At 42.4% G+C, this 15,799-nt stretch overlaps 1 protein-coding gene across 1 annotated transcript in view; it reads left to right on the top strand.

Annotated features, from left to right (window-relative positions):
• The window catches only part of ZBTB10 (zinc finger and BTB domain containing 10), a 38,406-nt gene extending 22,836 nt beyond the window's left edge, over positions 1-15,570 (top strand). The window contains exons 3-5 of the mRNA XM_025216573.1: positions 8,438-8,575; positions 12,727-12,902; positions 14,656-15,570. Coding sequence (XP_025072358.1) covers positions 8,438-8,575; positions 12,727-12,902; positions 14,656-14,961 — 620 coding nt within the window. The 3' untranslated portion in view covers positions 14,962-15,570. The remainder of the gene's footprint in view (positions 1-8,437; positions 8,576-12,726; positions 12,903-14,655) is intronic.
• Positions 15,571-15,799: the final 229 nt, after the last annotated feature.

Here is a 15,799-nt window from a genome sequence, read left to right as displayed (position 1 = left end):
CTGGGCAGCTTCTGCCCCTACCCCCTCCCTCACTGGGGAGGGGTGGTTTGCCCCCCGCCCCTATGCCCCTTCCCTCCTGCTTTCCCTTTCACCAGGACAGACTTACCACTTGGAGGCAGCTGTATCGGATATTGGATCGGTATCAGCCAATATGCTTCCTTTAAATAGCAGCTATTGGTATTGACCCCCCCGCGACACCCCCCCCCAATCTTCTATCGGTGCACCCCTAGAAATAAGGCTTACAAAGGTAGTTGTCTTCCATTCTTAAGTGCAAAATATATGTTTGTTAGATAGATAAGGTTAAAGACATAAAGAAGGGTGTGTTACAAAAAAAAAAATAAAATCAAAAATGAAAATGTCCATTGCAAAACGCTCTTGCCACTTGAGAGAGAACTAGGGGACAAATGTCTGTTGTGTGTTTAATTATATTTAATGGGACACTGGAAGGCAGTGGAACACCGTGGTGTGTTCTAGACTCTAATACCAATAATAATAGAAGGTATTGAACTTTTGCAAGGCAGTGCCTGTGCTAGGTGATGTTGCCGGTTTCATTGTCAAGATAAGCTACGCGTAACGTCTTAGTCTGATTTCATGTTGCCCTCATCCTCCCCTCTTTACTCTCTACTTACTTAATCTTGATTTGAATCAAGCGCGACCTCTTAAAAATGTCTTACAGCACAATTGAAAAAGTGATATTCTCCTAGCAACGTCTGTGGAATATTATGGTTTGGGATTCTTATTGCTGTAGAGGTTTTTATTGACAAAGATTAATAGTACATTATCAGTTTAGGGTTTTGGTGGTCAAGCATCCAGCTGAAAACCTGGCTGTCTGATTTAGAGAACCAGAAAGCCTTCCCAGCTAAGGATGTCTACCTGGTTATGGGAGAGTGAAAATTGACATGTTTGCTGAGAAGGAACTTTATTAGAATGTCTTGGTTTCTTGTCTGAAGGTTCATGGAAATCCTTCAGTGTGGTTTTTACTGACTAGCTTCAGGCATCTTGATTGCTAACATGTTGGGTTTTAGGTTAAGATGGTGGAAGTAGACAACCTGTTTTTGCATTTCCCATTGTGAAAAGTTTTATATAACTAGACCTCAAAAAAAGCTTGTCTAGACAGGGAAATAGCCTGGAACAGTATTTCACACTCTTAAGTGCCTTTTTAATTTTAGTTTAATCCACTTATAAGTTTGATTAAACCAAACTGCAAAAAGTAGGGGGTTTTTTCCCTATAAGAAGTGTCTCAATTGGGACCTAGTAAAAGTGATAATTGTGTTAAATTCATGTAGTTCCTTTGTGCATAGATGACCCTTTAGATTGGTGTTTTTCAACCGTTTTTTAATTTGCAGACCCCATTTGATGCAAGTGTGGGTATTCGCATACTTCTGATTTATCATAGTTATCTTTTGTGGACCCTTTAAACATAGTCTGTGGACCCCCAGGGGTCTGCAGACCACAGATTTGAAAACCACTGCTTTAGTTATTGAAAGTTCCTCTGAGCTGTGCATAATGCATGAGATGTAGTTTTTTTCCTGCAGCAGTGACTTTCTTTTGGAGTGACTAAATATTGGCCGCGGCTATCAACAGTTTAGATCTAAATTAGAGATTAGGAAGTTTGTAGTACTCTTTGCCTTCATATGCTAATGTTAGTGTTCTTTTTATGCTTCATGTTGAGGCAAGTCTCCCTTTAAGCTTGTGGTAGAAAGGTATTTATCTGTATTGGATTAAGCTCATAAGTCCATTTTTGGCTTTCTGTGGAACCTTGTACTAAGCTCTCAACTCTTAGAGCTGGTGAAAAGGGCTGGCTGACTGAAACGCAGTTAATTTGGTGCACATTTATAGTCAAATCTTTTGTTTGTGCTTGTTTGCAAAGTCGTTACACTTTTTAGCACCAAAAAAAAAAAATCTTTCAAAGCTTGGTTTGTCAGCACTGCAGATAACTTTTTAGCCTCGTATTGCTAAAATATTTTTGGCTGTAATCTGTCTCTGTCCCCCTAAGTGTCTGTGGTTGTAATTCCTCTAAACCAGGAGAAGCCAATCACTGGCAAACATGCCAGAGCATGGCACGCAAAGGCATTTTGCTTGGCATTTGTGTACCTCTGGGTGGACAGCAGGGGAGCCATGAGGGCTCAATCCTTGCTGTGGCAGTGCAGCCCTGTCCACTTCCAAGAGGCTGCAGGCATCTGCACCAGTGTCCGTGGAGCCCCAGCCTGGCCTGTTTCTGGCAGTGGGTGTGTGCATGCCTTAGGGCAGACAGTGGGGAAAGGGCTGGTGTTGCACTGCCACAACAAGGATCAGGGCCTCCATTGCTCCCCTGTCGTCCACCCCTGGTACATCAACATCTTACAAGTCAAGGTTGCGGGTGTTTTTTGGCACTGCCCAAAAACGTTGCTGACACCTGCTTTAAACCATTTCTGTGGCCCCTAGCAGATGTACAAATAAAGGCATGGTGGGCTCTAACGTAGATCTGACGGGATCCAGATGCGTATGGCAGAAGGCATGATTGTGGGATCAAGCATCAGATAGATCCAGGCTCCCCCTACACTGGCAAGTAGCAAGCTTCTGTGGCTGGGAGCCCTGTCAGCCAATGTATCCACACAACGCAGCCTACAGCTTCCCTTCTGCAGCAGCGCATGGCACAGACCTGTGATTGGGAGCCTAACCTGGCCACACATTCAGTTAATGGTATGATGGGAACCAGGCACAAAGTATTACACGAAGTATTATATTACAAAGTATTATGTGCCATAAACTCTGTGGCTTATTCCTTGTTTTACCATGCTGTTAACATGTGGCAAGGTAACTGCTTAAGATATGATTAACCAGGTAATCGCATCTTAAGTATAACGTGACAGGGGCCTGGTTTTGTGTGTGCATGTGGTTTGGTTTTGTTTTGTTTTTTTGTTTGTTTGTTTGTTTTTCTTTAAGGGCTTTCTTTTCTTCAGCATTCTTTTTGCTCAAGGGAACTTTTTAAAAAAGGCCTCCTTGGAGACTTGTAGTTTCCACAGTTTAGTGATACCAGGTAACACTGGTCTTTACTTTGAAAACACTAATCCTTAGGGGTGCACCAATAGAGATTTTTGGGGATCCATACAGATAGCTGATATTTAAGGAGGCATAGCTGATACTGATCTGATACAGCTGCCATCAGGTGATAAGTCTGGTATGGTAGAAGGGGAGGGAAGAGGTGCGGGGGGACAGATAAATGCCCCCCTGCAGTGAGGGAGGGGCTGGGGCAGGCGCTGCCCAGGCAGGGCACAGGCATGCCTCATGGGGGGGCAGCTCCCACTGCTGCCTGCACCCCGGAGGGGGCGGGGGCATGTGCTGCTGGATCTGCATGGTGCGTGGCGGGATGCATCTGCGGGGTAGAGCTGGAGCCAGCGCTGTGTCAGAGGAGCAGGCTCCTTTGGCGCTGGGAAGAGGCTGCATCCACCCTAAACTTCACCACAGCTGTGCTCCCAGCTCTGCACTGCCATCCAGCGTAGCCCCAGCTGAACGCCTCATCTCCACCAAAGCACTGGGAAAAGCTGCAGCAGTGCGGGGCTGGTAGTGGAACTGCGGCAAAATTTGGGGTGGCTGAAGCCTACTCCCAGCACTGCCAGAGCTCACTCCTCCCCATGCAGCACTTGCTCCAGCTCCACCCCACAGCTGCAGCCCCCCTCGTAGATCCAGTGAGCACATGCGCCCCCCGCCCTCCCAGAGCGTAAGCAACAGCGGGAGCTGCCCCTGTTCCACAAGCTGCTCCTCCGTTCCGCGCCCCTCTCCCTCACCATGGGGAGCGTTGATCTGCCCCCCGCCCTTCTAACTTACCAGCTGGAAGCAGCTCTCCACACTGCCGGCTCTACTCTCTGCTGAGCCGCAGCTGCATGCAGCATGGGCATTTATTGGCCAAATTATCAGCCCCATTGGGCTGATATCAGATAGACAATTTTCTTTATATCAGTACCGATCCGATATCGGACCAATGTATTGATGCACCTCTGATCCTGGATTTGTGGGTTGCCCTCTTCATTTAGTTTGTCTGTGTAAGGGAATTCTACTTTACCCTTCAAGGAAATTAGTAGGTTGGGGTGCGGGGGGTATGTGTATATATTCAGTTACATGTGCTTTTTGAGATGCCTCTGATATCATTATGTCCATCTTTAAGCACCAACTCCCTCCTTTTTATGTAAAAGGGAAAAAATGATCTGCTGTTTCAAAGAGCAATTTATTACAGTATTTATTTCTCTCAGTCCCTTACATCTTGTAACAGGGTAGGGGGGGAAAAAAGCAAAGTTGTTGCCCTGCTGCTGTTTCTACCTCCTTTTCTTTCTTTTCCCTTCACCTCTTCACCCTTGCCTCCTTCCCCCACCCACCCAAAGAGAGAGGTAGAACCCTGACTGGAAAGCTGAAAAATTAGAATTATCCCTTGTTCTCCCCTGATCTCCCTGAACTTTTTTGAGAAAAACCTACATGGCAGTGGAGGGGAATATATTCTCGTCCACTAAGCTCTCCCAAGTTTTGTGACTTACTAAATTTGTTTGAAGTCAGTTTCATGATCCCACCGGGCTTTGGTTGCAGCCAGCTAACAGTGTGCGCCATAGCAGTTTCTACTTCTTTTCTACTTGCCAGGGTAAATGAAACTACCAGAATATTTGGTTTTGGATTTTGATTTCTGGAGCAAGTCGAAAGCAGTCATGCCCTATCCTTCCCCCCTGACCACAAGACACCCCTTCCCCCCCCCCCCCCCCCCCCCCCCCCAACAAAATTCTAAGCATATACAATAAAATTTATTTTTTGAATGAATAATGGAAATTTCTGTAGAAATAGTAAAAAGTAACATACAAGAGAGAATTTTAGCCAAAAAAAAAAAATCTAAATTTTCAGTCCTGAGAACTTCGCAATGAAATTGGATCCAGAAATTTTGAAGCTCCTGGCTCTGCAGCATGACTGCAGAAGCTGAGATCTTTAGCTGCTTGGAGATGTTTAAAAAAATGTGCTTCATTGGAAGAAGTAGTGTGTTGCTTCGACCCAACTCTGCAGCATCTGTATAGATCGGGCACTTCAGTGGGGCTTTGTGGCACTTTTATCTAATAGCTGATAGAGGTGCACTGATATCAGTCCATATCGGATTGGCACCAATAAAAAGAAAATTTATGTTCTTGGCAATTGGATTTTTTGGCTGGTGTAGCCGATTAATGACATTGATAAATGCCATGTGCATGCACGCAACCAGTAATGCAGCCGGCGAGGGAGGGAGGGTGTGTGTAGCAGATCAAGGTCCCCGCGGTGAGGGAGGGAGTAGGCCAGGGGCAGGTACTTCCCAGCCAGGGCAGTGATGGGAGTGGGGTTGGAACCATTGGCATCTCATCTGCGGGAGGAGGGGGCAGGGAAGGGGGAACTCCCTGCCACTATACATATCCCTGAGGGAAGCATAGGCGGTATGTGCCCCCCCCTGACTTGTGTGTAGGGCGTGGGTGGGCTGCAAGCTTGGGGTCAGGGGCTGTGCTGGCTTCTTCCTGGCAGGAGCTGGGCCAGGGTTGTGCTCGGGGCAGGTGGGGAAGGGACAGGCGATGGGGGGCTACCGGGTGGTTACAGCCATCCTAAAACTTGCTGTAGCCACTCCTCCCAGCTCTGCCACTGCCGGCCCTGAGTGCAGTCCTGGCCTGGTCTCCCCACCAGGAAGAGGCCAGTGCAGCCCTGAGCCCACAGCAGACAAGCTGCCTTAGCCCTACACACAGATCCAGGGGGCACATGTCCCTCATGCTTGTCCTTTGGGGTGCATGCAGCAGTGGAGAGTTGCCCCCCATATATCCCCTGGACAAGCTGCCCGTGTCTTTGCCCCGTTCCTGATGGGGGCGCATTCACCACCCTGGAGGGGCAGCGCCAGCCCCGTCCCTAGCTGCACTCCCTCCATCACCATGGGGGTCTCAATTTACAACCCCATGCCCCTTACCTGCCACAGGCTTACTGGCCTGACACTGCTCTCCAAGCTTCTGGGCTTCATATTGGCTATGTATCGGGCAATATGGCTGGTTAATAATCAGCCATTGGTATCAGCCAAAAAAATCTTTATCAGTGTACCCGTAATAGGTGATTCAATCACCTGTTAGATAAAAGCCCCACTAAAGCACTCAGTCTATACAGACGTTGGGCAAGTTGGGTTGCTAGGTCCAGCTAAGGCGCTGCCTCTTCTGGGCATGTGCTGGGCTCAGCGCAGGAATGTGCCAAATTTAAAGCACTGCTTTTTTTTAACATCTGCAAGCTCGTTTCATTTCAGGGTGGCTGATGAGAAGGGAGTGATCCAGACCTAAAGCCCCTTCCAAGCAATGTGAAGGGAAGCGTGATGGAAATCCATCGAAGCTGTGGTTTTGGTTTGTTTTTTTCAGAAACTTATTGAAACTGAAACTTCTTAAATGTTTTCTCAATTTCAGTAAATTGGCTATTTCCCATTTAAAAACCTGTGTGTCAGAGAATTCATTTCCCTCTTTTCACTTCACTCCTTTGCTGCTATAGCAGTGCCAGAGGTATGGCATAGTTTTTTAATTTTCTGGTTTCTTATTGTGCCCCCACAGGACGTTCTCTCTTTCTCAGCAAACAAATTTGTCAGTAGCATTTTCCAAAAGTGCAGAATTGCTTGCAGTCCTGCTTGGTTTGTTTTGTTTTAGTGTGTTTTAGGATTTAAATTCCCACTAAAAAGGGGATCAAAATATGACTCTCCAAATGTAAGCCTCCATTACCAGTTGAGAAATGGTGGAAGTGACTTGGTATTGTGACAGTCCATCAGATTTCAGTCTGCATGTTGTCTGCTTACTAATATCAACATGCTTGAAAATGCTGCCCATGCAGTCAGGATCTGCCCATTGTGAATTGTGCTGCCCTCATTCTTGTTTTAAGAACTGAAGCAATGGATGAGGGAGCTGTACTCAGTTGGTTGCTGACAGATCATCATAATATGGCTTCCAAGTAGCCTTTTCAGCACTTTTAGGTATAAAGTAGCAGGATTGAATGAAAGGATAAAGAAAAAAAAGGAGACCAGAAGAAATGGAACAGACAATAAGCAGAGTATAAGTTTTGTTCTCTTAGAATGTGACTTTTTTTTTTTTGGGTAGGGTGGAGGGGTGGGGAGAGAAGATTTATAAACCCAAATTATAATTACAGGGAGAGTTTTTAACAGTGCTATTCTTGGCTTTGAACATTGTTTAAAGGAATATTTTACATCTATATGCTTTTTATAAAATGGGAGATTCAGAAATATAGAACCTGCTAGGTCTTTTAAGAAAAGTAACAGGAAAGAATTGTGTACATGTTTAAAAAAATAAATAGATAACTTTTCCACTTTTATTTATAAAAACTGTGAAACCAGCTGAATAGAAACTGGCAGGCTATATTAAATATTGGTTGCAGTTGGATAACATTTGAAAAGCAGTAAGTGGACAGTGCTTCTTTTTTAAACCATAAATAAATCTACTTTTTATTTAATAATTAAAAAAAAAAAAAAAGGCCTTTTTTTTTTTTTTTTTTTACAGACATACCTATTTACAAAGCAGACTGGACAAGGAGCTTGTGTAAAGATGGTTAAAATGTGATATATTGTTGGTTTGTGGCTTGCACAGTTAAAATGGTAAACCTTCTAGGATGGGCATAGGGGAGTCATAACCAAGCTTAAATCAATATAACTTATTACTACAATGTTGAAGAATGTTATACTCATAGGTGTTTATACATTCAGGTGGGAGGTAGTACTGAGTTCGTTCAAACAGTGTAAGGAACATGGTTGGCTGAATAGGTTTGTGTTTTTTTTGTTTTTTTGTTTTTTTTTTTGTTTTGTTTTGTTTTTTTTGTTTTTTGGTTTTGTTCACTTGGTGGTGGTGGTTTGCCTTGTTCACCAGTATAACCTTGTAAACCCAGCTGAACTTTCCATACTGAACAGTCTCACTCTGAGTAAACAAGGCATGGAAAAATTCCTTAAAAGGAAATAATGTTTTTATTTGTTCCAATGACAGCTCTTAATTGTGGGGGTGGAAAAACACTTGGGTATACAAAATTAAAACTATGGAATTAGCATATTTTCTGTTAGAAGGAAAATGGAAGCAAAGATATGGAGATAGGAGGAAGAAGGTGAAGAACAGGGAGTGACACCTTAAGGGAGGGGCTCTTATGGCACAAAAACATCTTTGCATCATTTCCCAAAATGGGGAGGAGAAAGTTGTTCAGAGGGATAATCTGAGAATTTATAATTTGATAAAATTAGGGATTCATCTTGATTGTTGTGCTGATCTTTAACATAAGAGATGGTCCCAGTAATCCTCTTGTGTATTAGTTTTTAGGGTGGTGATTCTTATGAAAAGTTTAATCTGTTTTCTCAAATTTTTTTGCTATATTTGCTGCTTCTACAGAATGCTCTTCTATAGTAGTTTTTGTATCCATAAAATTAAAATAAACACTATATTTCTAACAGGTACTTCAAACGATTTCAAGTATGGATTGTTGCCAGGCACTTCAAACGATTTCAAGTATGGATTGTTGCCAGGCACTTCAAATGATTTCAAGTATGGATTGTTGCCGGAATCTTGGCCAAAAGAAGCTTGGGAAAATGGTAGGTAAATTTTTGTTTCTCATTTCCTGTTTCAATGTGGGCCCTCTGGTTTTGTGACCAACTTTTTAAGGCTGCTTACAGACTTTTAACAACAGCACTTCATCGAATGAAGCAGTTCATTACTTCAACCCAGCTCTGGGGTGTCTGCTTTTAGCTAAAGCTGAATCAATCGGCTACTAGATAAATGCCCCGATAAAGCACCCGATCTATACAGATATCAGGCTAGCCAGGTCCAACTAAGGTGCTGCCTCTCTTGGCACGCATAGGACTTGGTGTGGGAATGTGCCAAGCTTTAAAGTGCTGTTTTTGGTGGGTTTGGGTTTTTTTGGTAATGTTTGCAAGCAGCATAGGTAACTCCTTAATAGATTCAAACAACTGGAAGGGACCAGCATGATTCTTAAGTCTGGCCACCTGCATAGTGTAAACCATAGGACTGCTGCCTATAATATTTTTAGGGAAAAACTATTTTTTAAAAATTCCCTCCTTCATTGGCAGGAAGACACCATAATTTTGTGTTTGTTTTTTTTTTAAACAATACCACGTCACCTTTTCCTACTGCAAGCTGATGATTAGTTAGTTTTACTCACTTAAACAACATCAAGCTATTGCCAGGCTTGGATATGTTGATAAATGTACAGAAAAAACTAAGTTAGATTGCTGAACAGGCTTCAGGTTTTAAAATTGAATGTACTGATTCATAATTCTAGTTAGTGCAGTGCATTGTTGCTTCGCAGTATGGGTAAAAACATCTCTTGGAACTAAATCAGATATTCTTCCTTTTTTGAAGAAAGGTTCTCTTTGCTGCATAGACGTGGAGTTTGGGGATAGCTCTTCTGAAAAAATCTGGGAAGCAGCAGCCTATTTTTATATATAGATCTATATCCACAGTAAAAGCTGTGTTAACTGGCACTTTATTAGCCGGAAAAATCTTAACCGGCATTTGAGCAATGCGGCAAAAGCGAAACCGGAAGTGCCGCTTCCGGAGTACTTCCCACTTTACTGCTGCGAGCTGAGTTTTTTCTTTGCCACTTTTTCGGCCCAAGCACAGGGCAAAGCAGCCTTGTGCAGGCTGCCCCCCCCCCGGCACATTGACACCGGGGAGTGCACCAGACGGTGCACATTTGATTAACTGGAATATTTGATTAACCGCATCCCCCATTCTCAGGGGATGCTGGATAACAGAGCTTTTACTGTATATCTCTATATATTTCATAGATGTCACAGACTTCGGGCTGGAAGGGACCCTGAAGGATCATTGAGTCCTGCACCAGGGGCAGGAAGTCAGCAGGGATCATAGGATCCTAGCAAGATAAACATCCAAAACTCATGAAGGTGTTCAAAGTGGGTGCTTGAACCACCTCCAGCGGCAGTCTTTTCCAAACCTTGGGGGCTCGGACAGTAAAGAAGTTCTTCCTTGTGTCCGGTCTGAATCGGTTGCGGCAGAGTTCGTGACCATTCGATCTGGTCATCCCTTGGGGTGCTCTGGTGAACAGATGTTCCCCCAGATCCTGGTGAACACCCTTGATAAACTTAGGTGGCCACCAGATCGCCCCTGAGCCTGTGCTTTTCCAGGCTGAAGAGTCCCATGGCTCTCAGCCTCTCATCTCAAAGTCTGTTTTCCTGACCTCTGATCATGTGCATGGCTCTCCTCTACACTCTCTCAAGCTTCTCCACATCCTTTTTGAATTGTGGAGCCCAAAACTGGATGCAGTACTCCAGCTAAGGCCTCACCAAGGCAGAGTACAACAGGTGAATGATGTCCCGGGATTTGCTTGAAGAAGCATCTATGGATGCAAGCCAGCATTTTGCTCGCTTTACTAGCCGCAGCATCACATTGAAGGCTCATGTTCATCTTGTGGTCAGTCATGACCCCCAAGTCCCTTTCATCTGTAGTGCTAACCAGCATAACACTGCCGAGCCTATAAGGATGTTGCAGGTTTTTCCTCCCAAGGTGCAGAACCTTGCAATTTTTTGGTATTTAAACCCCATCAGGTTCTCGTCCACCCGTTTCCTGAGCCTTTCAAGATCTGCCTGGATCACCCTCCTGTCCTCAGGTGTGGATGCTTTACTCCCAGAATTTGGTGTTGTCGGCGAACTTGGCTAGCCCACTTCTAAAACCAATGTCTACATCATTGATGAAGATGTTAAAAAGTATAGGCCCTAGGACAGAGCCTTGAGGGACCCCACTGGTCACAGCACACCACAACTATTGATTTCCGTCAACCACCACCCTCTGGGTCCTACCGCGGCGCCAATTCCCCAGCCAGCAGATCATGGTGCGGTCAAGGCTGCAGTTAGCCAGTTTTGCCAAGAGGTGATCATGGGCTTTTTTGAAGTCAAGATATATGACATTAGTCTTTTACCCCTTGTCCAGGTGATGGGTCACCTGGTCGTAAAAGGAAATGAGATTTGTTGCGGGTAGGTCTGCTTGATCAACCCGTTCTAGGTATCCCTCAGGATATTGCCATCAGCTAGTCTGTTAAGAATGGCCTTTTTGATAATCTTTTCCAAGACCTTCCCCAGGACAGAGGTCAGGCTGATGGGCCTGTAGTTTGCCAGATCTACTTTCCTCCCTTTTTTGAAGATAAGCACCACTTGGCCTTCTTCCAATCTTCGGGCACTTCGCCAGAGCGCCAGGAGTTCTCAAAGATCCATGCCAGGGGCTGAGCTATGATGCTAGCCAGCTCCTTGAGTACCCTGGGGTGTAAATCATCAGGGCTGGCTGACTTGAAGGTATCTAGTTTGTCAAGGTGTTCCTTTACGAGGTCAGCTTTGATGGAGGGTGTAAGGAAGCTCCCTCACCCGGGCCTCCCTGTCCCGCAGTGGGCAGGGGCATCCCATGGGACTGGTGAAAAACTGACGCAAAGTACCCATTAAGAAAATTTGCTTTTTCATAGGCATCGGTTGTCAGTTGTCCCATCTGGTTTTAGCAGGGGTCCAATGTTCCCCTTGCTTTTTCTCTGGTTCCCCACAAATCTAAAAAAGGACTTTTTATTGTCCTTGATATTTGTAGCTCTATATCTCATAGATATATCTATATCTCTATTTTAACAGGTCTTTAGTGCACATCTATTCTTCATAAAGCACTTGCATCAAATTCTGTGTTCCCAAGATGAGTAAAAATAACAGGTCTTACGTACCACATTTTGAGATCTAGTGATGAAGGTTGATTGACGGATTTATTTATTTCCTCCTCCCCCCCCCCCCTTTTTTTTTTTTTTCTCTAAATTGGGTATGTTCCTAACTTTTACAAGTGAGGAAGTTGAGGCCTGGAAAGGGTGAAATGACTTACCAGAAGTTATCATCAGGCCAGTAATAGAGTAACATTACAGAACCCAGATCTCTTCTAATGATATTTGTTTTTCACTACCTCTAAAATGCCTATCTCTGTCCTTCTTCTCTCCTTAGAAGCCCAAATATAAAATAGCATGGGGGTGTGTGGAGGGTTACAAACAGAATGCAAATTTCAGAAGTATATAGACTCCCCTTCTATGGCAGGACTGAAATTTACAGTATAACCCACTGTCTTGTTTCCTACCCTTCCCTTTTTCTAGCTTCACTTTATGTTGTTTCCTTTTCCCTTGGATAAATACATTGGGAACTTTCTTTAATAATCTTCCTTTCTGATTTAACTAAAAGTTATGGATTGCCACATCTGGAAGTTCATACTTCCATGGTATAGGTAGGCTATACCTACTTGAGTCTGAAATTAAAATTTGTTCCTTGAAGTATAACTTCCAGAATAAAGTAGTATAAGTGAAAATGTATATGGAATGTGGTATAAACTGGATTAAACAATTGACTAAAGAGTCAGAAATCTTTCACACAGTCTTTAAACTAATGCATAAAGATAATCCCTGCTCCCATTTTAAAAGAACTGGTCTTCATATTGTTCATTTTCATTCTAAATATTTCAGTAGAGACTTTATGGGCATTCCTAATTTTAGTAAGTGGTTTTACAGAAGGGGTATATCTACTTGTCCTATCAGTGTTGATTTAAACTTAATTCTGTTCCAACTAGAGTTGATTCTGATACTTTGTATAGGTGTCTAAAAACCTACTTTCTGTGTGTACTGTATGAGCTCTTCTGTAATATATTGAAGTAATCTTTTTTTTTTTATTATTTTTCCTTTTGTTAAATACCTTTCTAGGCGATACATCGGCTCTAATCATGAACAAACTGAAGTGTCCACACTGTAATTATGTAGCCAAATACAGAAGAACACTAAAGAGACACTTGCTCATTCATACAGGGGTGAGATCTTTTAGTTGTGACATCTGTGGAAAGCTGTTTACTCGAAGAGAGCATGTAAAGAGACATTCCTTGGTAGGTAAACTTTATGCCTCCTTAATGCTCAGATATTTGTTTTTAATCTTGTATATAAATGATTTTGTGATACCCGACAACCTTTGAATGATGTGCCTTACTGTGAAATGGATACATTTATCTGGTGGCATGACAATTCTTTCTCTTTTTTGTTTTTTAAATTCCCAAATGGAAAATGGAGTATCCTTGAAATTTCTTTCCAAAGCTCTTTGTGTAGATGATGCAAGCTTTTTTGTAGGTCAGTAGGAATATTTTTGAAAGCGATAGAAGCAGTAATGCAATTGTTTTAGAAGATAGTTCAGTCTATGTAGAATTTGTAGAGTACTTTCTTTTAAAAAAATGTTTTAGACTTGGCTTCAGTTAGTAGTTGCTGTCACTCGGCAGATCTCAATAATGAGTGGTTTGTGGATTTAGGTGTGCGGCAATACAGTGAGTCTAACTTACAAAAGCAATATATCCAGTGGTTTTGATAACTGGTCTCCACCTGAGTTGAACCTGAGCCATCTGCATGTTGCTTTTATCCATCATGCATGCTGAAATGAACCCCCCCCCCATAAGGATTTTTATCCAAATTATATATATTTTATTTTTAGTATAAGAGCAGAATTATTAAACGTAGTTGTACCTTTTTATAACCTTCGAAGGTGACTTGGTTCAGAGTATCTTTTTTTTCTTGTTTAGCTTATGCCTTAATTTATGTTGTGGGGGATGGTAGGTGGAAAGCTGTTCCTATAAATGTCAGTAGTATTATTCAGGAATCCAAATACTGGGTCAGCAAAGCATATGTACCCATGCTGAAGATCTTCAGTTGTTTTCATTTTAGTTTTTCTTATATAAATGCATATTTTGGTGGCTGTTTAACTGATAGCTAATTTTTATCCTTTAAAGTTTAATCAATGATGTATTGGCTACAAAACAATCTATTTTTTTGTATCTGGTCTGTCCCTTTTTACAGGTCTTGAAAAATCCCTTCTTAGGAAATTGGGAAAATTTTGGTTGTGAATATAAAGGCTGCTTATAGACCCTAACTCCTCTCCCCCCCCCCCCCCCCCCAAAAAAAAAAAAAAAGTCACTTTACTTTAAACTCTGCGTTGGTTGGATCCAGCTTGCCCAATGTCTGTGTAGATCGGGCGCTTCAGCAGGGCTTTTGTCACTTTAAATAGTTGATTGAATCAGCTTCAGATAAAAGTGCCAAAATGCCCCACTGAAGCACCTGATCTACATGGATGCTGTGGAACCCAGTTGAACTAATACACTGCTGCTTCTGGTAAAGTGCATCTTTTTTTCCATGTCCTTCAGTGCCCAAAGAGGCTTACATCTTCAGTTCATACAGGATGTGTTCTTGCTTGTTTTAAATATCTGGCCATTAAAATTTTAGAAGCCTACCTTCTAAATGAGAACTTGTTCTAGTCTCTCTACATTATTGCATCACATATTCATACACTTTAGTCACTCAAAGCCCTGTAAAGTTGAAGTGAAATTGATCTTAAATGTTTCTGATCATTTATTTACCAACAGCTTAAGCTGTGAATAGTAGCTAAGGCCACTTTATAATGCTGCCTTTCGACCCCCTACCAGTGTTCATGTTTCACCTGGCAAACGAAAGTGTTTCTGGCAAACTTTTGATGTTTGGGTCTTCTGAAAAATAAAACCTCCAAAAAAACAACAAGTCAGCTTTGGTGGCATTTCAAGCAAATGCAGCAAATTTGCCAAGTTTATTTAATGTTTTTTTTGTTTTCTGTTTTTATTTAAGGTGCACAAAAAGGATAAAAAATACAAATGTATGGTGTGTAAGAAGATCTTCATGCTGGCAGCCAGTGTTGGAATAAGACATGGATCACGACGCTATGGAGTTTGTGTAGACTGTGCAGATAAATCTCAGCCGGGAGGGCAAGAGGGAGTAGACCAAGTGCAGGACACAGATTTCCCTAGGGATGAAGAGTATGAGGAAAATGAAGTGGGAGAAGCTGACGAAGAGCTAGGTGATGATGTAGAAGAACAGAATGACCCATCTAGATGGGATGAATCCGCAGAAGTCTGTATGCCCTTAGATGACTGACCAGGCATACTGCTTATGGTTGCTGCCGCTGGACACTATGTGGATTGACCATTTGAATTCTTGGACTGAAGGCTTGCAAAATATGGTACAGGCTGGATGGTAGTTATGTTGCTGTGAAAATTGTAGGGTCAAAGCCTTATAGCAAAAAAGGATTATTAAATTTTTTTATGATATTTGCACAGGACTGTACAGCTTACAACCATTTGGTTGAATTATACAGAGTCCTCACATCTACAGTCAGTTATCAAAAGAAAATGTATTTTTTATTATTTATAGGATATAGCTACTTGGGTCCTTTCAAACATAGTAGTAACTATACTTATTATGTTACACATTCATGTATCCTTTTTAACATGAATGAAGAAAATTACAATCTTGGTATGGAAATACAACAGCTTCCCCAGAACAATCATAGGTTTGACTGACAGTGAGCCAGTGAGGCTAATTTGGGCTAGTGGCTTTCATTTCCATAAGTAGGGCTTTGTCATACCACCCTTGCTTCTCGCTTAACTTAATGGGATAAAATTAGTAACTAAATTATGCATCGTAGATTATATCATCCTCTTAATGAATTGATTTAAATTATTTGGTTCTAAGTCAGCATGTGGTCTAGGTGACTAGCACTGGAGAAGTTAGTATTGGCATTAATGGCTATTTCCTTCATATTTCTTTTGAAATTGCAAGAAAGCTATTACTCTTTTACCAAATGCGGAATAATCTTTAAAAAGGAAAAGCAAAATGACTAATATTCCTAATATCAGGAGAACTGAGATTTGATCATTGCTGTGTTCCTAAAAACTGGCAGCCATGACAGGCGTGTCAAGTAAAATTTAGCTTT

This window comes from Alligator sinensis, unplaced genomic scaffold, assembly GCF_000455745.1.
Source record: "Alligator sinensis unplaced genomic scaffold, ASM45574v1 scaffold910_1, whole genome shotgun sequence".
Classification (NCBI taxonomy): domain Eukaryota; kingdom Metazoa; phylum Chordata; order Crocodylia; family Alligatoridae; genus Alligator; species Alligator sinensis.
Note: the sequence above shows the minus strand (reverse complement) of the source record. Positions and strands in the feature narration are given on the sequence as shown.